Raw genomic sequence first — 21884 nt, 5'->3', positions numbered from 1 at the left:
AAGTAAGATACAGCTGTACACATGCTAAAAATATTATTCATGTTATGGAAAGAAGAGGAAAGTACTTTCACATTACCATACTGAACCAGCCTGAGTTTCAGTAAATACTGAAAACCAGCAGACTGAAGAGCATGCACATGTGCTACAAATCCACACTCTGTTTTAACAGAAGTGTTCAGATTCTTTTACATTGATGCCTGATAAATCTTGTTTTCCTAAACTGTGGCACTGACTGCAAGATTTGTTTTGAAGAACGAATTATCACCACATCATTTTGAGAATTTGGAAAAACCTTTACCATTTTTTCTGTTTCACAGCCAAATATGAAATGAAATGTAGTATTATTTAAATTCAGAGTGGAGCAAAGAACTTTAAGGAAGGAGTCAATTTAGTATTTCTACATGCTTTGAATACATACCCAATTGCAAGAGCCTCTCCGTTATCAAGTTCCTATGAAACAACAAAATCCAACATAAAAACATGCCATATAAAAAGAATAACAGGTCTGCTGTGCCAGTGGCATGGACAGCTTCATCAGAACAGAAACTGCAACCTCCTTGGAAGAAAATGAGGTTCTGACAGACATTCACATGCTGCAGAGAGCTTCAACACATTAAAGTATTATTATCCCACTGGTCATCTGTTCACATCTCTCTGCTGGAGAGATTACTGCCCTTTTAGAGTTGTGCTGGCAAACAGGATAAAATAAGGGCTCTAAAATGTGCTTAAAACAAAATTAACTAGCTTAGTTCAAACAGCAAGATAAGCAAACAGGTCTGATTCAGCCTGAAGTACAAGCACACAAACTACACCCTCCACTAATACAAATATGAGTGTTAGCAACACCTTGCCTTTGTTTACAAACATTTTAAATTGTTACTCTTTAACAAGGTACAAAATATTGATGGCTTCAAAAACTGGTTTGCACCTACAGAACCAGAGCATGCCATTCCAAAGAGCTAAGGAGTTATTTTGTGTAATTATTAAAAAGACCCAATCCAATATGAAAAGAATCCCTAAACAAAAGCTCCTTACTGCAGAGGTTGCCAAAGCCATGTAACAAAGCTTACCCCTTTAAGCACTTGTTGATTAGCTGCTTTCATCAGTTCAGTAATGGCTCTGTTGTGCTGCAGTCTTATAGTACTAAATTCATCACAAAAGACAAAAGGAGAGAGTAACCCTGTTCTTGTGAAAGTCTGACGAAGAACTGCACAAAGGAACAGAGAAAAGGACAGAAAAATATGAAATAAAGCCATCCAATAAGACCATGAAAGTTTTAAAACATGAAATCTAATTTGGAATATAACATGACTGAAAAACTGAATAATCCCTCCTACTCTAGTGCTGTTCCTGTACCCTTAGCAATTTAAACTAATTCAAACCAAACTAGAGCTGCTCAATGGGAATCCCTTCACAAAATACAATTATTTGTTGTGTTCCAAGGTCACAACTGCATCTCCTCTGCCTCCTCGCCTCAGCAGATGAGTTAAACAAACACTTTCATTTTCACTTTCACCCATTCACTTACATTTTACTTTTGGACTGATTTTGATCAGTGAAAAGAAAAAAATCAAAGCAGGTTCACAATTATGAGGATGGATTTATAATCAGAAGTGGTAATGTCAAGATTTTCTAATTTCCATCCAAACATACTCATAATAGAGAATGAAGTCACTCCCTTACACCACTTCATCTTTTTCATATGGAGTAAAACAACTCTGGCAAACAAACCCTCATAAATCCTGGAGATGGGTGCAACTGTGATGCTATAAATGGCATAAGTTTAACTATGAAAAACACATTACATTTTATTTCCTACAGTCATGTAAAGTAAGGACAAAACCCTTGGATATGCTTTCTTAAATGTACTAAGTGTACACCTAAATGAACAAAATAGCCATAGTAAGTCATATACCAAGAAGGTATTTTAAAAAATGTGAATTCCTTGAATGATATCAAGAGACTTTATGGCAAAATAAAGAACTTGTAAAGGTATTGACACAGATTTTTACAGAATATAATTTTGAAATATTTAGTGAAGACTCTACTGCACCTACTTCTTGATAAATATTTTATTAAATTCCTCTTCTACCAGCATTTTTAGATTACATATAACAGTAACATAATTTACCCTGCTACCCTTCTCATGATGCAACTCACACGATCTAGCTGAAACAGAACTGTCTGATCCTTACATCTACAGCAATATTCTGTTACTGTTTTCAAAAATAAGACACGGTGTCATTGCCAATTTAGTTGATTTAAGTTATTCATCCTCTTCACAGAATCATTCTTGTCTCAGCGGGATGAAACCTACAGCTTTGTATTGGTACTACACTGTAACTCTACACAGAAGGGTCTGGTACACACTGCAGTGAGGCAGTTTGAGAGACACGAATGAACTCTTCCTACTGACTTCGGAACAAACCCCTGGAGTGAACGGGGTTGTGTGTGTACATGTGGCAAAGATGCTCCAGCAGTGACACAAGCAGCAGCTGGTTTTGGATGGTCGAAGTGAACTTCACAAATTTTTGCGACCCGTTTGCAACTCGCAGCTCCGCCGGCACATCCGAATCTGGAAGAGGACAGTCAGGCAAATGAACTTTGGCCTCAGTACACACCCATTTACCTAAACATGAAAACAATGTACAGCCACACAGCTTCATCACAACCCCGGCCCACAGAGGCAGCACCCAAGCTGCCAACTGAGCGAGTAGCTTTAAGAGGCCAATTAGGAACATAATTAATTTTTTGTAAGTGTGCTCGGAAAGCAGCTACCCGGGGAGGCCGAGGCGTCCCAGCCCGAGGCAGGGGGAGCTCGCACGGCGGCCTCAGGGCAGGGCGCTGCTGAGGGCCTGCCCGCTCTTGCATCACCCCCGCGCCTCAGAGCGCTGGGGAAGGACGGGAAGAGGAGGGCGACGGTTCCATCCTCCTACCCTCCCTGCCAGCCGGGGGAAAGGCGTGATTTCCCCGCTCACCCACAGGGCTGCCGCCGGCCCCGCTTACCGTCAAAGCGCGGCTCCGGGCTCTCCTCAGGGAACTCGATGGCGGGTACCGGCGCCCGCATGGCCGCAGCCCTCCCGCCCCTCATCACATGCCGGGCACCGGGATCCCATCGGCCGGGGCCGGCGGGACCCGCCCGGCCCGCCGTGGGCGGCTCCGGGGGCCGGGCCAGCGTTTATGGCCGCTCTTTGAGCGCGGAGAGATAAAACATGGACTGGAGGGATAGACCCGAGAGGGGAACCTTCGGTCCGAGAGGCGGGGACGGGCGGGCAGGAGCTCGTACCGAAGGTCTGCGGTGGGGAGCGGAGCGTCCCCTCCCCTCCGCACGGGGACCGGCACCGCCCGCAGCCCGCGTGAGCCCCGCGCCCGGACCGGGGGTCGCCGAGCCCCCTCTAGCGGCTCCCGGCCGCGGCACAGGGGCGGTGCCGGTCCCCGTGTGACCCGGAGGCGCTCGCTGCTCCCCCCGCCGCCGCCGCCGCCTCCTCTCCTCCCCCCGCCCGCCTGCCCGGCCGGCGCCGGGCCCCGGATGCAAGAGGCCGGCGGAGGGACGTCATTGTTCCCCGACGGACTGTAACAGTAGGCGGAGCGGGCCGGGCTGAGGCGGGGGCTGCGGCGAGGGGGACCCGGCAGCGCCGAGTCAAGCGGGGCCGAGCCAGGTAATGGGGCTGGGGGGCAGCGCCGGGCCCGGCGGCGGCCCCGGCACAGCCCGGCGGCACCGCGTGAGCCTCCCGCCTGGAAATCAATGGGCCGGGGGGAGGGGCCGGCCCGGGAAAGGGAAGGGAAAGCGACCGGCGGGAGCAGCCGGCTCAGCCCAGCCCACCGCGCCGGGGCGCGGGCCGGGCGCTCGGCCGCTGCCCTCCTGGCTGGCGGGCAGCCGGAGGGGGTGGGACCCCCGGGCGGGGCGGGGCGCCGTCCCCAACACGCGGCGGAGGGACCCAGCCCCGCCGCCGCCGCCGCCACCCCCTGGGCCGGCGGGACCGGCCCCCTCCCGGCGCGGCGGTGCTTCCTCGCCCGCCCGCCCTCTCCGTTACGCGCCGGGGTCCCGCCGGCGCCCGCATCTCCTTCCTTCTTACTCCTGCCGCTGTCGGCGTGGGGGACTCGGCGTGGGTCCCCCACGTCCCGGCGCAGGCGGGAGGGCGGCCGGGACGCCCCGGCCCCGCGTCCCGCCGCGGGAGCGGCGCTGTGCCCCGCCTGCCCCCGCGTTGTTCCCGCTCGGCGCGGCGGTGGCGGCGGCTCCCGCGGCCCCTCCGCCCCGTGCCCGGGGGGCTCCGCGCTCGCTTCGCCGCCCCCCCACCCGCGTTGCCATGGGCACGGAGCCGCCGTTGGGCGCCGCCGCCGCGGTCCTGCCCCCGGGCCGGGATGGGACGCGGGCCCGGACAGGTCAGCACGGGGCCGGGCGGCGGAGGCGGCATGGCCCGGGCGGGGAGCCGCGGGGCTGGGGGCCGGGCGGTGTGAGGTGTAGAGGAACAAGGGCGAGGCGGGAGCTCCTTCAGGGCCGGTTCCCGGCCCCCCTCGCCTGCGCGTCGGGCTGGGTTTTGTTTTGTGTGTGTTTGGGCTCTTGCCGCGCTGAGTGCGGACATGTTGCGTGCGGTGCCCGTCCCTGCCCCTGCCAGCGGCCTTTTACTGCCGGTGTCAGCACGTTGTCGGGAAGCGGGACCCCGCAGAAGGGCAGAGCGAGGGAAAGCGGGTCGGTGCTGCGGGCTTGGCGCTGGCGGGGCGGGCGGTTCGGTTGTGAGCGGGCTCCGGGGCTCGGGGCCGCCCGGAGCGAGGCGCTCGCGGGCGCTCGCGGGGCCGGGCTCGGTCCCGCCACACGCAACGGCCCCGGGACACGGAGCTCGGAGCTGCCCCGCGCCGAGCGCTCCCCGCCGCCTGCGCTGCCAGGGTAAATGCATTAATCACTTTCGCCTCTGCTGCCTTTAATTTTGTAACGAAAGTAAAACCAGCGCGGGGCGTGTGTTTGTGTTGTGCGCTGCCCCGGGTTGTTTTTGCTGCCGGCGGCATGTGCGGTGCGGTCGGTGATGTAGCGGGGTGACTCTGCCTGGGCTGCTGCCGGAGTAGTTTCCTCCTGCTCCTTGTTTGTGCCTCGCTGTTGCCGTGTGCCGCTCTTGTTTTTGACACTAGCTGCTGGAAGTGTTTGGTTTGTACTGAGATAAAGACACGTACTCCCTGGCTGAACGCGGTTCTGTGAACGGGATCTTGTATAAAACCCTCCTGAGCTGTGATTTATTGTATGCAAAGCGGAGACCAAACATAAATATTTAGATCCGAGTATTAACTGATGCGTGTTGTGATGAGACTGCGAAAAAAGAATCTAAACAACGCTGATGCATCACTCCAAATGGGAGGAAAGCAACTGTTTGTGCTGTTTTGCTCGTCAGTATCACACTGTGAGAAGTCTGTTATGGGAATAGCAGAGGGAAAAAGAGCTCAATACACATGGCAATGGGAATTTATGTTCAGCAGTGGTACAGGAGCAGAACCTGTATTTACAGTGAACAGTGGGGAAATATCCGTGTAATGTTTGTGCTACTTCATCAAAAGATGCTCTATCCAAATTAATTATATTGATAGATTTTGAAAAAGTGGTGGATTTATTTTTGACATCCGTTGATAGTTGCAGGTGTCTAGCATTTGATATCTGATAATCAGTTGTCAAAACTAAATTAGCAGCACCAATCAGTGCTACTCAGTTGTCAAAAATAAATTTAAAAATACGTGAGGCTTCCCTCATTGGTCAGTATAAAGCCAAATCTTTTTTGTGATAATGTTCTTCTGTTTGCCTTTCACTGCAGTCTTGATTCTGGTTTTTGTCCTGCAAATAAGTTCATTATGTTGTTGAAACCCCTTCCCTTTCCATCAGGAAAAGTAGATGTCACCAGTATCTGCAATTTGGAGTCTGGATCTCTCCTGAAAATCACTAAGCCCAAGAATTGTCATCTTAGTCTTTGAAATGGACAAGGATGTCCTCATTTTTCAGTTACATAGGTGAATTTCCCATTTTTTGTGTATTATCGTCTCTAAAATGGAAAGTGTGTACAGGGTAGCTTTTAAATTGAAAATTTAGAGAGGAAAAAAATCTAATTAAAGGTTCCACACATGATTTGTCTTTTGTGGGAATAGAAGTTCTGCGATTTACTGTGCTTTGTTTAATCTACTGGAAGTTTCATCATTAGCAATGAAGTTGTGCCATGAATCTGAAACTGCTTCATGCTTTGTTCTCTCAGTTATTTTAGTGTTACAAAGCAGGTTATATTTTAAACCCTCAGTTAAGTTTATAGTTTCCCTAAACTTGAACAGGCCTTACATGATAGAGTACGATAGTAGTAAAAATTTACATATAGGAGTTGATAATTGATCATGTAATTGTTCAGCAGCTTACTATACACACAACATTACATGTATTTAAAGAGGTAACATCTTGAAATGTAATCAGCATTTTATAAATGACTTGGTATCAGTTATTGCCTTTATTCTTGAAGGCTGAGGATTAGGATTTGTTTTGCTTTCTGTTGCAGTCATCATTTTCTTTTTATAGTTTACATTCCTCTTTTGTTTTTCCCTGGCAAAACAACTTTACATAAGTAGAACTGTAAAAGATGCTTTTGAATTCAACTTCTTGGTTTATAAGTAAGCATTGTAAATGATGGGTACAAAATACCACAAGGAATACTGCCAAAATTGTATCCAAACAAATACTTCTTGGAAGGGTAGAAGAAACCCAGGTGGAAATAAATTTGCAAGTGTTTTCTAGCTCTTTTTCCCAAGATTTCTCAGAGCTGTTTCCCATGCTCTGTGTCATCAGTGGTGTGTGGTTCCCAGGAGCTGGAAGATGTTGGCCAGACAATTCCTCCTGGATCTCACCAGGCCAGCACTTGATTGTGCCACTGCTCACAGCTTCTTTTAAGAAAAAGATCTTGGCAACTATAGTGGTTTAAAATCCCAATAAATGCTATCAGTCATTAACTCAGCAGAAGTTAAAAAAAATATTGATGCCATTTGGATGGGAAAAAATCTACTTTGTGCATTCAGTTTTGCACTGGGTGGAGTTTTTTGGTGTGTTTTGGGGTTTTGTTCCCTTGTTTGTAATCATTCTTAGCTGTTTAGTTCTTCAGGTTCTTTGAAACTAAGGGGCAGGATTTATCTTGGTCTTTCCTTTCTGGAATACTTTGGACATTCTTATACCAAACAGAACTTTTGCCTTGTTGCAGATATGAACAATGACCATAGTTAACAAGCCAAAATCTTCAAAGTCTAAAAAATCTTCCTCAAGACGCTCTGACAAATCTATGAAACCCCGTACTAAAAAAATGACGTCTCGCACTGCAAGTTTGGGCCGGGTACCTCCTACAGAAGATCCAAACAAAGTCTCTGTGGACAAAGGTCCTGGGGGGCATATTTATTGTAGATCATCTCAAAAATCAAAGCCTTTTGCCCAAAGAGATCTAGGTAAGTGTCTTCTGTCCTCCCTCCTTTTTGTTGAAAACAAAACCAAAGTAGAAGCAGATTTTAGTTGTTGCATTGCTGTAAAATGGGACTACAGCAAATCAAGAGTGCAGCCACAGACTTCAATTTTGTGCATCCCCTGAGGCAGCTGCAGGGAGAGGTGTTGCAGAACTTGGGTTTATCTATTTACAATTGATTTGTAAAGTATTTTTTATTTATGTAAAATCAAACAAGGGGAGCTTTTCATAATGCATGGATGTACCTAGGTCTCTTCTGTTCTGAAGAGAAAAGTACATTTTACCATGTCTATTCATGGCTTCCATTATTCACAAGTCTTTGAATAATAACACTGCCCAGGAAGAGATCTGATATCTATGGGGTTACTTTTTGTGCTGCTTACTTGTTTGTCTGTCTGATTTTTCTTACTGCATAACCACAAGTGTAAGTTTGTGGTTTAAGTTACGATAAGGAAAAAAACAATAATTTAATTAAGAGATTAAAGGACATAGAGATAAAGAAATCGGGTGCTAAAATCAGAGTGGGAGTTTGTGTCTTTTATTAGAAGAATTAAAACAGATGAATAAACTATTGTCCAAAGGAGAGTGTTGACTAGCAAATTCACGTGGCAGTGTTAAAGCTGTGCATCATGTGTTGCTGTGTTTTGGAGTGGAGCTGGTTCTTCAGGCTGCTCCTGCAGAATCCTACTTTTTAAATACCCTCTTTAAAACAAAATACCCTTTTTAAAATAAAATAAATACCCTTTTTAAAACAAAACCAGTACAACTCGTTTCAAAACACAAATTTCTTGCAGTTGTTAATGATGGGATTGCTCCGCCACAAAGAATTCTTTTTCCACCTGAGAAAATCTGTATGGATTGGCAGCAAACACAAAGTGTTGGAGTTGGGCTGCAGAACCTCGGCAACACTTGTTTCCTTAATTCTACTCTCCAGTGTTTGACCTACACGCCTCCTCTTGCCAATTACATGCTTTCACTTGAGCACACCAAGTCATGTGAGTATTTCTAACACTATAAATCTGTTGGACAGCTCCAAAGGGGAAAGAAAAACAGGGTTCTATGAAGAAAATTCTTAGTTGTTCTATTTTGCCTGTAGAAGCAGTTTTTGAATGAGATCTTCAAGGTCTTTTCCAGCCTAAATGGTTCTATGATTTTGCTAACAGGAAGCTCAGAATTATAGGAGGCATATAAAGTGAATTTGTTAATTTAATGTGCCACGTAAAACTTAAAGAAAAGATCATTTCTTGCTTCATGTGAATAATGAAGTGCATTGTAAAGTGAGGCATTTGATGAACATTTGACATTTGGGTTTCCTGCTGGTAGAAAGGTGATAAAGTTTAGGATGTTGGCATTGAAGATTCTTAGTCTTCACAGCTGAGATACTGCAGTGCACTAATACTGTGATAAATTACATGTCCAGTGTTGACCCATTAAAAATCCCAAACATTCTAGAAAGCACTATAAGCTAATCTTTTATGAACTCAAATACAAATTTGGGGGAGACTGTACTGAAATTTAGGCTAATTTTATTCTAAATAATTAAGTTTGTATATTTTAAAGCCTGGAATTAATGTTCTTGAATTTTGATTTTATACTTGACTTTATTAAGCCTAGGGGAGTTTCTTTTTATATCCATAAATATGGAGCTGTTTCCTAAGGCAGCTGTATGCTTTCTAGTTTGGTATCTTAATATATATTCCTAGAAGTTTGATTGTGTTTTATTCTCATATATAAAAATTATTTCAGTTAAGAATCACGGAATTATTGGAAGGAACCTTCAAAATTATTTAGTTCCAATCCTCTGCCATGGGGAGGGCTCCTTCCAGTGGGAATATTCCAGGCCAGGGTGGATGGGGTTCTGAGCAGCCTGGTCTGTGATTTAAGGAGTTTTATTCTGTACAATTCTCCATAATAAAATGCCACAAAACTGTTGGGATATTGACACTGTAGGAGAAGGGAATGTGTCACAGAGAGTGGACATTGCCCCCACTACTTAGATTATTACTATTTTGGTGAGGGTTTTCCTTTTAGCAATGTGTATTTGACTAGAATGGGATGCTTTCTTCTTTCCCTAGGTCATGTAGAAGGATTCTGTATGATGTGCACAATGGAAAGTCACATCAACCAGGTCCTGTGTTGCTCTAATAATGCTATCAAACCCACATCTGTTATCAATGGCCTTAAAAGTAAGTAGTTTCATACAGGTTCATTTTAAATTTTTTTTTTAATTTTACAGTGAGTTATTTGATGCATGTAAATATTTTTGCTACTTTAAAGAAGAGGTATTTTAGAAATGTGTGTTTTATTTCATTCTATAAGAAATAATTATATGATAACCTTCTTATTTATTAGGAATAGGAAAACATTTCCATTTTGGCAGTCAAGAGGATGCACATGAATTCTTATGCTTCACTGTTGATGCTTTACAGAAAGCTTGCTTGAATGGAAGCACCAAGTAAGGCATAAAATAATTACATTTCAATCTTTCCTAGCCCCTCTTACTACTTTATTTACTATCATGAATTAAAATCTATGTCCTTGGTTTTCATAAAACCGAAAATTGTTTGAGGAATTAACTCTGTGCTTCAGCCTTCTGAGGTCTGACTCTAATTTCTTTCCAGATTAGACAGATCTTCTCAAGCCACCACACTTATTTATCAAATATTTGGAGGATATCTCAGATCTCGAGGTACTTTTTAAAAAAAATTACTGTCTTTTGAACTGATCTGTGTCTTTTTGTCTGTCTGTAGCAAAGGAGTTTGTAGTTTGACTAAAGTAATGTGTATTAATAATTTAAATTCATGCAGTTAGTCTCATTGAAGTGATGTTAAGCATTTGTGTTTTGGTTCCAGTAAAGTGCTTGAATTGCAAAGCAGTGTCGGACACGTACGAGCCATTTCTCGACGTTACTTTGGATATAAAGGTAAGAATGCCTGTGAGCATGGCCTGGGTTGTGTAAATGCTTGTAGAGCTTTGTAAAATAAAGTCATTTTGCTTAGAAACTTACCTTGTTAAAGCAAAACAGCTTGGGAGTGGATGGTGGTGGATTGGACTGTGTTGTTCTGTGGAAGCCATGGAAATGCTCTCCATGTTTGGATTGGATTTAAGCTGGAAAAATAATAATTATGGCTACACAAACAATGATATAATCATACTTCTCAATTATTCTACTTCAATATACATCTATTGTTAGACTGATGGGTTTGATTTTTCTCATTATTAATGCCAAGGCATACCACAGATACTGTCTGGCACTGCAAAATTTATTTATTTTGAAGTGGGATCATTTTGAAATGAGGTAAATACTCAGAGAACTCCATTTCTGGCTCCTCCTTCACAGTGTTTGCTGGTTCACAGTAGGCCACTTGAGTATAAACTAGCAAGGTTCTCTTGTAAAGTGCTTGTTGTAAGTGCTGGAAATTTTGCAGTTCTTGTGACTTAGTGTTCTACTTTCTCTCTACTCATGCAGGCAGTTACATCTGTCACCAGAGCTCTAGAACAATTTGTGAAACCAGAACAGCTGGATGGTGAAAACAGCTATAAATGTAGCAAGTAAGATTGTTATTAATTACACCTTGATACAAGTTACATATTCATGCAGTGCATGACTTGGAGGATGAGTTATCTCTTGACTTTGTTTAGCAGTAAGACAGAGATGACTTGCTGTTTCATTCAGTTTTGTTTACATAACTAATATACTGAAATCATTCAAAGCTTGGGAAATAATGCACTCGTTTCTAAATGAGTATTTTTTTATATTTCTGTTTGAATATTTGTAAATACATTATAAGAATTGTATTGCTCACATTAGACTTCTCTTCCTGATCCTGTCTGTGCTGGGCCTTGTCAGCCTCCCTGAGTGTGAAGTTGCACACTAAATACTCATGGCCAGAAGTTAAAAGGCATGGCTGAGGAATGTGAGCTGGAGCACAGGGATGTGGACAAGGATCTGGGGTGGGAGGCAACACAGCTCAGTCACACACAAACCCACAAGTTTAGTCTTTTTGTGAGTTTGAAAAGAAGGGTTTGGGGTATGTACAATGTCATTTCCATTGCTGGCAAACTATTATATTAGTTTTCAGTTTCCTTTTTTTTTTTCTACCCTTATTTTTTCTAATAAGGATTACTACTGCCTGAAACCTTCATCTCTAAATACAAGTTTCAGAATTTTACAAAACAATTCTTTTTTTTTTTCCTTATTCTGGGTGGCTCTCTTATTTTCTTCACTGGCTTTCTCCATTAGTTTGGAATTCTGTGCCTTGTATTTTGACATGAAGTTTTAAAAGAAGCAGTCAAATCCTTTCTGTTTGTTACTCAGCAGTACTTTTCTTGACAATGTGAAGTGACATGTTTCAGTCTTTGTGCTGATGGTTGCATTTCAGGACTTAGTCTGTACCTCCTTTGAGTGTGCAGTGAAACAAATGAAATTAACAATTTTGTTTTGAAGGACTGCAGAGAGTTTGTCTTTCCAGGCAACCTCAGTACAAGAAAACTCAATATTGTCCAATATTGTCTGCCTCTTGCAGAATGGCTGTTTCCTTCCAGTGATTTCTTTACATATTTTTACTGCCTTACCTTTCTGACATAAAGATACATCTTCAGGCATTTACTTGGCTATCCAGAGATAATGTCCTAAATCCTTTGTTCCGTGGAGCTGTCTCTAATATCCTGCTACATTCTCTCCACTAACAAAGCTGAAATGCAGTTTATGGATTTAAGAAAAGATCTAACATATTATACAAGCAAAATATCATTCAAATATCATAAGCACATGTGAGAGATGGAAACTTTTTTCACTTCTGAGTGAGAAAAGAATATAATGTTAAAAATGTCTGTGCTTGTTTTAAAGGTGTAAAAAGATGGTTCCAGCATCAAAGAGATACACGATACATCGCTCTTCCAATGTTCTCACAATATCACTGAAAAGATTTGCAAATTTTACAGGTGGAAAGATCAACAAGGTATGTTTGCAGCTGGAGTGCTCCTTTATCTTCTTGGAATGGGCATTTCTCAAAGATGAATACTCATTTTAAAGTTGTTCACATTTCAGGCAGTAACTACAGTGTAAGAGAAGTTGATATAACAACTTAGCAACCATGGCTGTTACTTTCCTTTTTAATACTGATAGAGTTCCTGTGTGACCATAAGAACATACCTTCCCCTTAAAGAGCTAATTCTGTGGAAAACAACTCCCTGCAGCTTAAGTTATTAAATGTTGTTTCTGGGAACAGGCATTTTCAAGTTAATTGAAAAATATATTTATACAGTCCTAATCTGTGTCTTTTTCAAGCTGTTCCATGAAGTATTTCAGGATAACTTTTGAATCGTCTTTGTCTTTGTTTAGGATGTAAAATACCCTGAATATTTGGATCTTCGAGCATATATGTCCCAATCTATTGGAGAACCCCTCATCTATGCTTTGTATGCAGTTCTTGTACATAGTGGCTTCAACTGTAATGCTGGACACTATCTCTGCTTCATAAAGGTAGAGATCAGCTCAGCTTCTAACAGGATAAAATTTGTGCTGGCAAACAAATTAAAATGTTATTGGTAACCAGTGGTTTTAGGGGAAAACATTGCATCATGTGCTTTGTTTGCTTTGTTTTGGTATGCTTTGTTCTGCAGTGCTCTATCTGTGATGTCCTTTGGAACACGTGCAATTCATCTGAAGATATTCTGTCTTTGTTTGCAGGCTGGTAATGGACTTTGGTACCGAATGAATGATGCCTCAGTAGAGCTTTCTGATATCAAAACAGTTCTCAATCAGCAAGCTTACGTACTTTTCTACATCAGGTAATAACACCAGATGTCCTCAGAACATTTTTATTCTCAAGTTGCTAATGCATTTCTTGTTTTGAAGGCTTTTTCTTTTCACTGTAGGAGAGTATTACTATTTGTATTTTTCTGTCTAAGTGGAAATTCCCTGTGTCATTTATTACCTTTCATTGCTCGACCTTAAACTTCTACACTTGGGTACACTGCTTTCCATCTGCTCACTGTAGCTGGCTGGTTTAGAAAAGAGGAGAAATCGTGGCTATAGATGGTGTGAGGCTGAACCATTGCTCTGGAAAGGACAGTCATTGTAGGAAAACCATTATCTAATCTTCAGTTTGTAGTCCTGCCTAAATCTTCCAGATGTGTCTTTTGTGTTATATTCGCTGTTGCTGAGATTATGGGATGGGTTTAATCCAGAATTGGCTGAGGAAGAGCTGTGAGCTGAGGTGTCCCTCTGTCCCCAGGCGCTATGACCTGACGCTGGGCGAGCGAGCGTTCTACCTGCCCGCGCCCTCCTACCCGCGCTCCTTCCTGGGCCAGCGCGGCGCCGGCAGCAAGCAGCCCGCCTTCATGGGCCCGCGGCTGCCTCCTCACATGATCAAGGTAACTCCAGGGGGATAACAGCACCACGTTATACCAGGCTTTGGTGTAGGGTGGGGTTTTTTGAGTTTGTTTCCCTTCCACACTGCAGGTTTCTTCACAGCCCTCATGCTAGAGCCAGAGTTGCTCAAACAGTGGCTAATCCTTAACTGTGCAGCCATGCCAGTTTGTTACTTTACCCTTCCAGCTCTCCTAAAGCTTGAGAGCTGTGCTCTTGAGACAATTTGTCTATTAATGCCTAAATAACTTAAATTTTAAAAGTAGTCTATTAATGCCTAAGTCATTTAAATTTAAAAAGTAAATATCTGCCCTGTCCCTATCAGTGTTACTTTAGTTGAGACAGTGATAGACTACAAATTGTCTTGTTCCTGAGTATTAGCAGGAATATTCCAGTGTTGTCGGGGAGGAAAATGACTATTTTTTAATAGCTCTAGTCAATGTTAAATTGTTTGGGTGGGTGTGAAACTGATGCTCATTTGGTACCAAAGGCAGGATTTACACACACCCATTGGATGTGCGTGTGTATTGGGAGGAAGATGAGGTTTCTTCTTGGGTATTGAGGCAGTCTGTAGTACAATTTAGCATGAGAATTTAATGTTGTAAAACTTCCAGTGCTGTGTGTTTGAACATGTCCATCTTACAATCTCTTCAAATCCAGAGTTCAAGTCGTTTAAATGGAAATGGACCCTTGAAAGAAGATCCCAGTACTGTTGGTGTTGCTGTGAAAAGGCCTTCTTCAGCTCCACCAACAGCTTGTGTTCAGAACTGGGCCATTTCCAGGCCGTCAATGGCAGACCCTTCCAAGGCCCAGAAGATCACCATCAGTATTCACAACAAGCTGCCCCCGCGGCAGGCGGCGCCGCAGGCCGAGTGCCCCGGCAGCGCTGTGGAGGAGGAGGATCTGAAGCCCCTTCCTTCAGCCACAATTACAAACTCTTCTGCAGCAGAGCCTACCTCAAACCTCTCCACAGTGTCAGTTGCTACTAATGTCTCCAAGCAGGAGGTTCCTGATGAAATCTTTGTTGAGCCAGCAGTGAATGGAAACCCCAAGCTCTGTTCTGACAGCATGGTCCCTTACGGTGCAGAGCCTTCAGGAAAACCCGAGGAGTCAAAGGGCTTGTTCAAAAGGCATTGCAATGTCATCTCTTCCAATGGGATTCTGATTGGGAAGGTGGTCCGTACATTGCATAATTCCCATTCATCCTGTCAGAATGCTGAAGAAAGATCCCAGCATGAGCTGCCAAAAATTGATTCCCTAAATGGTGCTATTAGTTTAGATAATGAATATAAAGAAAATGGACTGAAACTTGATGATTCCACTTGCCAAGTCCAACCCGTTAAACCTTCTGAGATTTTCTTCTCTAAGGCAAACGGAGTGCTTGAAGCGGTGAGTTACATTTGTTCATCTGCACTTTCTCAGCTATGATATGTTCAATATTCATGGGCACTACAATGTGGAATACCAAGAAAACATAAGCACAGATTTTATTCTAACCCTTTGTGTTATTATCCCACTGAATTTGCAGAGCTGAGCTAACATGAAATATGTCAACATAAGAGAAGTTCAGGGAGATAATACTTCATAAGTTTCATAAAATACATTTTTGGGAGGAGGGGGCTGACATGTCAAGTGGGAAGAGTGCAGGTATCTCTGTGATCTTGTGTAACATGTAATGTTGGAAGTTTGTCAGCAGTGGTTTTTTACTAAAAATAGCATTTTTTCTCTTTGTTAACTTCTGTGTTTTAATTGTAGATGCCTAAAGATTTGTCACCAGATCCTCAAGGTATCTTAGAATCTCTTACGTACAGCCAGTTGAACAGCTTGTCAGAGGAAAAGAGGTAAAGTGACTGCACTGATTAAAACAAGATTTCATACAAGTTTATTACTATTTTATCCATCTTAAATAATACTTAAAAATATTTACATCAGTACAGGGAATTCCACACTGTATATCTGGTATTGCAAACATCAGCACTGGGCACACATTATCCTGATACTAAATACAGGCAGATGCCTCCTGTAAAACTTTCACAGGATGTTTTTACATTTTTCTTTCATTGTCTGGAATACTTTTTCTATTCCTCTTTCCCTTTTTTCATCCTAGGATGAGTGAATGTAAATTCCCACAATCTGCTCTCTCACCTGGGAGAATAGGAAATCTGTGTGTTTACCTTTTTTCTAAGTGGGGAAAGAGCAAATACAGTTGTTCTGGCTATTGATGAGATTCAGAGCTGCAAGTGAAGGAGTTGGATGTGTTTGGGATGGGTTTTTTAAGGCAAGACCAGCAGAACTGAGAGAAGAAAAACTTTCCATGGGAACTGAGGGGGGTGTAAGAATGGTTTTCTAAAGTCAATGTCTTTCAGAGTTTTGCATTAGCAACTTTTTTTTTTTTTTTTAGGAGATTTTACTCCTAACATCTTTAGATGGATTTTTTTCAAGTTAAAAATATGATTTTATTTTTGTGCAGTGTCTCTGGACCTCAGAAGTCTTCTGACAATGATGGAGTTACAGATACTGTAGTGATGGAAGCACTATTTGCCTATGAAGAATCCAGGAAGGTTCCTTCCAACTTTAGCTGTGAGGTTGAGAAACTTTTTACTCAATCAGATTCTGAAACCATTTTTACCAAAGAAGAAGTTGCTGAAAGTATTATAACAAAAGCTGATAATGCACATCTCAATATCAATGGTCAGCACAAGGTTAGGAAAAAATCCTTGGATACTGAAGGTGAATTCCTTGGGCAGTGTGAATCTGAAGACATCAGAGATAAAGACAAACTAAGAAGATCAAAAGAACCTGAACTCATTTCAAAAGAAAATCCTTTGTACATCAAAGGATCTCCTGAGAGCAAAGAGAAATTAGGGCAAATTTCCTTTATAAAGCCTGACATTGAATGTAGTTCTAAAAAACTTGCATCTCTAGATATTCCAGATAAATGCCAAGATACAAAGGACATTTCTAATAACTATGTAGAGGTACCACCTGTTAATGACTCTTCTATTACAAAGCTGGATAAAGTATTGGAAAGTCAATTTTCTAGAGCAGATGAGGGACTGAGTAATAAAACATGTGAAGATGATGATAAACATATGAGAAAAAATAAGAAAAAAATCCATGACTCTAAAAGAACTGACAAAGAGCACTACCGGAGGAAGAGAGAAAGCTCGGACACTGAGGAGAAGGAGAGGCAAACCAGAAACAAACCAGATGATCATTCCCAGAGGAGGAGGAGCTCTCACAGCATGGAAACAAACAAGCAAAGCCGTCACAAGCAGGAGTATTGCAGTGAGAGCAAGTACAGATCCTCCCACAACGAAAGGAACAGTCCCAGTAACGGCAGGAGCTCAGGAAAATACTCTCGCTACAGATCCCGAAGCAGGGAAAGGACAGACCCAGACAGGAGTAGGTATTATTATTCCAAAGGAGACAGACCCTGGATTAGGGAAAGATACTATCAAGATGAATCACGGAGATGGGACAAATGCAGGTACTACAATGATTATTATTCCTCCCATGGAACAAGGGATGGTAGGGAGAGGAGGTCCTCTCATTGTGATAAAGACTATGACAAACTGAGCCAAGCTTACAGCAGGTCACACAAGGATTATCACTGCAAAAGCAGATGGGCTCACAGCACACTCTCCCGAGAGGAGGATGTGCATCACTTCAGCGGCCACAGAGCAAATTTCCACCACTGCTCAGTACCTCAGCAGCACTCGGAAAAATACTCCCGTGAGAGGCACGCGCTTCCAGCAGGCTCAGCTCACTCCAGCTTCGAGGACTCTTCCTGGGAAAATGAAAAAGAAAAGCTAAGAAATGGCAAAAGAAAATACTCCCACCAAGAAGAAAGTGGAAGTGACGTAGAAAAGAAATGCCGAAAGACAGATGACCAAAGAATCAAAAAGTATAAGAAGGTCAAGAAGAAAAAGAAGTCCAAAGATAAACATCGAGAGAAGGATTACAAGTAAGCAAGGATTCCAGCATAATCAGCAATTTTTTCCTAATTATTTTCTGGGTATTTTTCATGTCTGCCTTTTTTTCATTGTTTCTAAGTAACTTATCTGTCATAATGTGACGGGATCATGTTGTTAGGTTGGCCAAGAGAAGATAGGAAAGATGTTGCTGAATTGTGTTAGAACACTAGAGCTGGACAATGTAGACAGAATAACATCTGCACACCGTTCTTGATTAGGTTACAATTTTAATTTTTTTTTTTAATTCCCCATATGCCTGTTAACAATTTGTGTACAAACCATGACCTCTTGTCCTTCATTCTGAGGGCTTAAGATTGCTGCATCTAAATTAACTTAGATATGCAGAAAGTACCACAAAGTAGCAGACACTCTGCAAGTCGTCACCTGTGGTAAATAAATAACATTTCATATATACATCAAGTGCCACATCTGTTTTTCCATTTTTAACTTGCATGTTTCCTTCAGACTTTATGATTTGGATTGCTCTGTGCTCCACTTTGACAATGACAATCGCAAACATAAGAAAAAGAAGAAAAAGAAGAAGCACGACAGGAAACTGAAAGACTTATTGGAATATTTAGATCCTCGTTTCCAGAAGAAAACATGGGAGAAGAAGGAAGAATCCCGTCCTCCAGATGACCATTTATGTGAGCAATACAGAAACCAGGGCAGTAAACAACCCTACAAGGAAGAGAAGCCTTCTGGTGCAGGTGACAGCAAGAAATACAGCTCCATGGCATCCACTGAGTATGTCAGAGGTAAGGCAGGACTCCTGGCTGTTATAAACACCTTTAAATGCTTGGCTGATGAAATCCCTGGGTTTTAGCACAGCTTCCAAACAGCATCGTGGCAGGGGGTTGGAAGTAGATGATCTTTAAGATCCTGTTTCAACCCAAACCATTCTATAATTTGAATAAAATACTACATTCAGTTGTTCATAGCATAGAAACAGTGGAGGATGCTCACTCAGAATAACAGGAGTTGGTGATAATACTGAAATATTGTTGGTCCAGGTGTAGCTCTGCCTTCTAAGCACAGCTGTCAAACCTCCAGAGGACACTTCACAATTTAACACCTGGAGAGTGTTAAATTCCTGCTATTGTTTTATTCAGTTGTGGGATTTTTCTGTTAGTATAGGCTTAACAATACATAGAAGTGGGCTGAGGAAACAGCTCTTTCTCCATTTTTGGTATTTGAAAAAGTCTGTCTGGTGCTTCTTACAAAAAACCCAAATATGAATTTGTGTGCCTGACTAAATTTACACTGAGCTCTCAGCTGTTGCTTGTCATAATCTCAACTTGGGCTTGCAGTAGATAAATTAATTAGTTTAATTAGCTCTAAAATTACGCAATGAAGATGATTGCACACTGCAACAAATTCAACATCTAAAATCAAACTTGACAACATTTCCCATGAAATTTTTGCTGAACAGAAGTGTTTATTATAGAAATAAAACCTTATTAAATGCCTGTTATCTGACACAAACCAGTTCCAATTACTGATCTATTTTAATAGAAAAGCAAAACAATCCTCTAACTATTTTACTCAAAGATAAGTGAAGAAGACAGCTCACTATCCAAAAGCAAGTTTAATTGTTAAATTGTCTACATTTTATACCTATAGTTTAAAAATTGGGTTAATGGTCAGTGACAGTCCTGTTCATTTCTAGTCATGTTGAAACAGTCAATATAGCACACAAAAAAATTGGAGAAGTTTGATCTTGAAATTCTGGAAAATTAAAGTCCTTTTCATGGGGTTTCCACACTTAGGCAGATTGCCACAATTAGTGCACTGAATTCTTGCACTGAAAAGTTTGCTCACGGCAAAGGAGAAGTGCATTTGTGGAAAACTGATTGTATTTTAAGACACAGATAACCAAAAGTTCTATCCTAAAATTAGAGTGGAGGGAAGCTGATTGTTCACCCATTATTGTTTAATGAAAAGAAATTAAGAACTGAATTGAGGTCTTTCAAATCCTAATGGTGTAAAAGGAGGCTTCTTTTTTAATACTCATGTCCAAAATAACCCTTATTGCACTGACAGGGTCTGTTCTAGCTGCCGAATCAGAAACTAAACAGAATAAAATGCTTGTGCTCAGCCGTGGTTTGGCCTTGGTGATTCTGTGGCCAGCAGGTGGCAAACTCGGGTTTTCCAAAGCAGCTTTGGTGAGGAATTCATTGATCTGAGTCTCCTTGCTCAGGGCAGGGCACTGAGGCTGCGGGGCCGAGCAGGAAGGAGGAGCTGAACAACCCCAGGGGGAGACCAGGGCTGCCAAAAGCAGTTTAAGTGTTGGGATTTTTAGTATTTCCTCAAGTCCATGGATGTTAATTAGCTCCATCTTCTGGAGTGTCAGGGGTTTTTTCTTTTTTCTTTTTTTTTTAAGTAGGTCTCAAGTAGTATTCTCTGTTGGATAACATCTGCTTTGTGTTTTTAGAATACTGAATGTCTCAAGGTAGGGACAGGCAAGGAGCCACTGAGGAATTGTGAGGTTGTGCCTTTTCACCCAACTCCTGTTATTTTGAATAAATAAAGGATGAAAACAGCTAGTGAGAAGTTGTTTTTTCAGCCAAGTTTATACAGGAGAGGGGGAGGAGCAGCTTTGAAGCAGTTCTTTCCTACATTCCTACATGTTCTCTCCAGCAAGCTTCTGAAGGCTCTGCCCTTGTGGGTTCAATTTGGTCAGCCTGACCACAAGATTGTTACTAAAACAATGCTGCTTTCTAGGCAGAACTTCAATTACATTTGATCCAGCCAAGGTCCAGCACTTGCTGTTAGAGCAGGTGGCTCTGTCCTAAGGCTCTGTATGGCCCTGCAGCCTTAGCCCAGAACTGGGGAGCAGCTGGATCCTGTCCTGAGGGAGCAGATGGAGCTGGGGCAGCTTTGAGCTTTGTCTTTTAGAAATCAAACCCCTGAGACAGTTTAATGTTAAATGTCACAGCAGGACTGACCTGGTTTCCTTTTGCCTTTCAGATGTGGAGCTGAGTGATGAAAGCCTTCAATACTCAGACTGAACCCACCACCAACCCCAAGGACTTCTGACCACCACCCCCACCAACCCTTCACCTTCAAAACCAACAACTTCTCACCATCACAACCAACGACTTCTTACCTTCAACGACTTCTTACCTTCAAACCTGACATTACCAATACTGACCATCAAAACTTAAGATTTATTATCAATTACCATCAAGACAAAATCCAGTCATAAGTGGTGCTTAACATTTCTGTACAGAATTTTACCATATAAGAACTTTTTTTTAGTTTTTAACTTGAGACTTTCTTTTTTAAAATATACTTCTAATCCAAAAGGGTGAAAACTTTTTACAACTGCTGAACATTGTAAATTACCACATAAATATCTCACTGAGCTGAGATAATGCCCTGGAATAGACCATCTCAAATGCTGCTTAATTACAGACTCAGGTTGACTTTATGTTATTCATGTAATGTTACTCCAAGTTAAGACATCTGGTGCAAGAGCGACCAGGAATTATAAAAGTTGCAACTGACAGTCTGTATATTTAATTTAAAGACTTATTTAAAACTTCACAAGTTTTGCAAGAGCTTCATTTTTTTTTTCTGTGGTCTGACACTAGAAACTAATTTACTTCACATTTGAGTTATATTCAAGATCTGAAGAAAATCTTCTGGTTTTCGACATTGTGAAACAACAAATATGCAGTTCTGAATGTATCTCTCAAGACTATTTGTATATTGTTCCATATGTTTTTATTACATTTTCTTAATATACTGTCATTTGTCTTAAGTCTCAGTTGTCTGTTTTGTCTCTCTAAAGTGTCTAGTTACAGACAAATTCATACTGTGATTTTTATTTTTATTATTAAATGCTATCAAACTGTGATGCACTTATTATTCACTGGTCCTGCATCAGGAGATGAGTGGGGAACCTGTATTAAATACAGTTCATCTGAATAATCTGTCTGGTTTATACAAGCTGTGTTGTTCAGAGATGTCTAAAGTTTGATCTTTGTTTTTTTAAAGATAAAAAGCACTTGCCCCACTGTAAATATATAGCATGTAAAATTTATATAGTATATAAATACAGCAAAG

General features: G+C 42.1%; 2 protein-coding genes across 2 annotated transcripts in view; one reads left to right on the top strand and one right to left on the bottom strand.

Annotated features, from left to right (window-relative positions):
- EIF2AK1 (eukaryotic translation initiation factor 2 alpha kinase 1) overlaps positions 1-3557 on the bottom strand; it is a 13906-nt gene extending 10349 nt beyond the window's left edge. The window contains 6 exon segments of the mRNA XM_058815687.1: positions 419-450; positions 1071-1207; positions 2417-2575; positions 3007-3091; positions 3094-3503; positions 3506-3557. Coding sequence (XP_058671670.1) covers positions 419-450; positions 1071-1207; positions 2417-2575; positions 3007-3091; positions 3094-3503; positions 3506-3557 — 875 coding nt within the window.
- On the top strand, positions 3502-21884 carry USP42 (ubiquitin specific peptidase 42). The gene is made up of 17 exons (XM_058815684.1): positions 3502-3659; positions 7212-7449; positions 8258-8458; positions 9539-9649; positions 9816-9918; positions 10085-10152; positions 10316-10386; positions 10933-11015; positions 12313-12424; positions 12808-12948; positions 13156-13256; positions 13703-13841; positions 14497-15225; positions 15592-15677; positions 16307-17803; positions 18279-18571; positions 20784-21884. Exons 2-17 carry the CDS (start codon positions 7221-7223, stop codon positions 20822-20824), a joined length of 4005 nt encoding a protein of 1334 aa, XP_058671667.1. The 5' UTR covers positions 3502-3659; positions 7212-7220; the 3' UTR covers positions 20825-21884.

The sequence above is a fragment of the Ammospiza caudacuta genome, chromosome 17, assembly GCF_027887145.1.
Source record: "Ammospiza caudacuta isolate bAmmCau1 chromosome 17, bAmmCau1.pri, whole genome shotgun sequence".
Taxonomy (NCBI): Eukaryota; Metazoa; Chordata; class Aves; order Passeriformes; family Passerellidae; genus Ammospiza; species Ammospiza caudacuta.
This window is presented reverse-complemented; position numbering and strand designations above follow the sequence as displayed.

Excerpts from the sequence above, each read along its gene's own strand:
- USP42 (XM_058815684.1), top strand. The coding sequence starts at position 7,221 with ATGACCATAGTTAACAAGCCAAAATCTTCAAAGTCTAAAAAATCTTCC. Across the intron at positions 8,459-9,538 it reads ACTTGAGCACACCAAGTCAT|GTCATGTAGAAGGATTCTGT; the intron begins GTGAGTATTTCT and ends TTCTTTCCCTAG. Across the intron at positions 18,572-20,783 it reads ATCCACTGAGTATGTCAGAG|ATGTGGAGCTGAGTGATGAA; the intron begins GTAAGGCAGGAC and ends TTTGCCTTTCAG.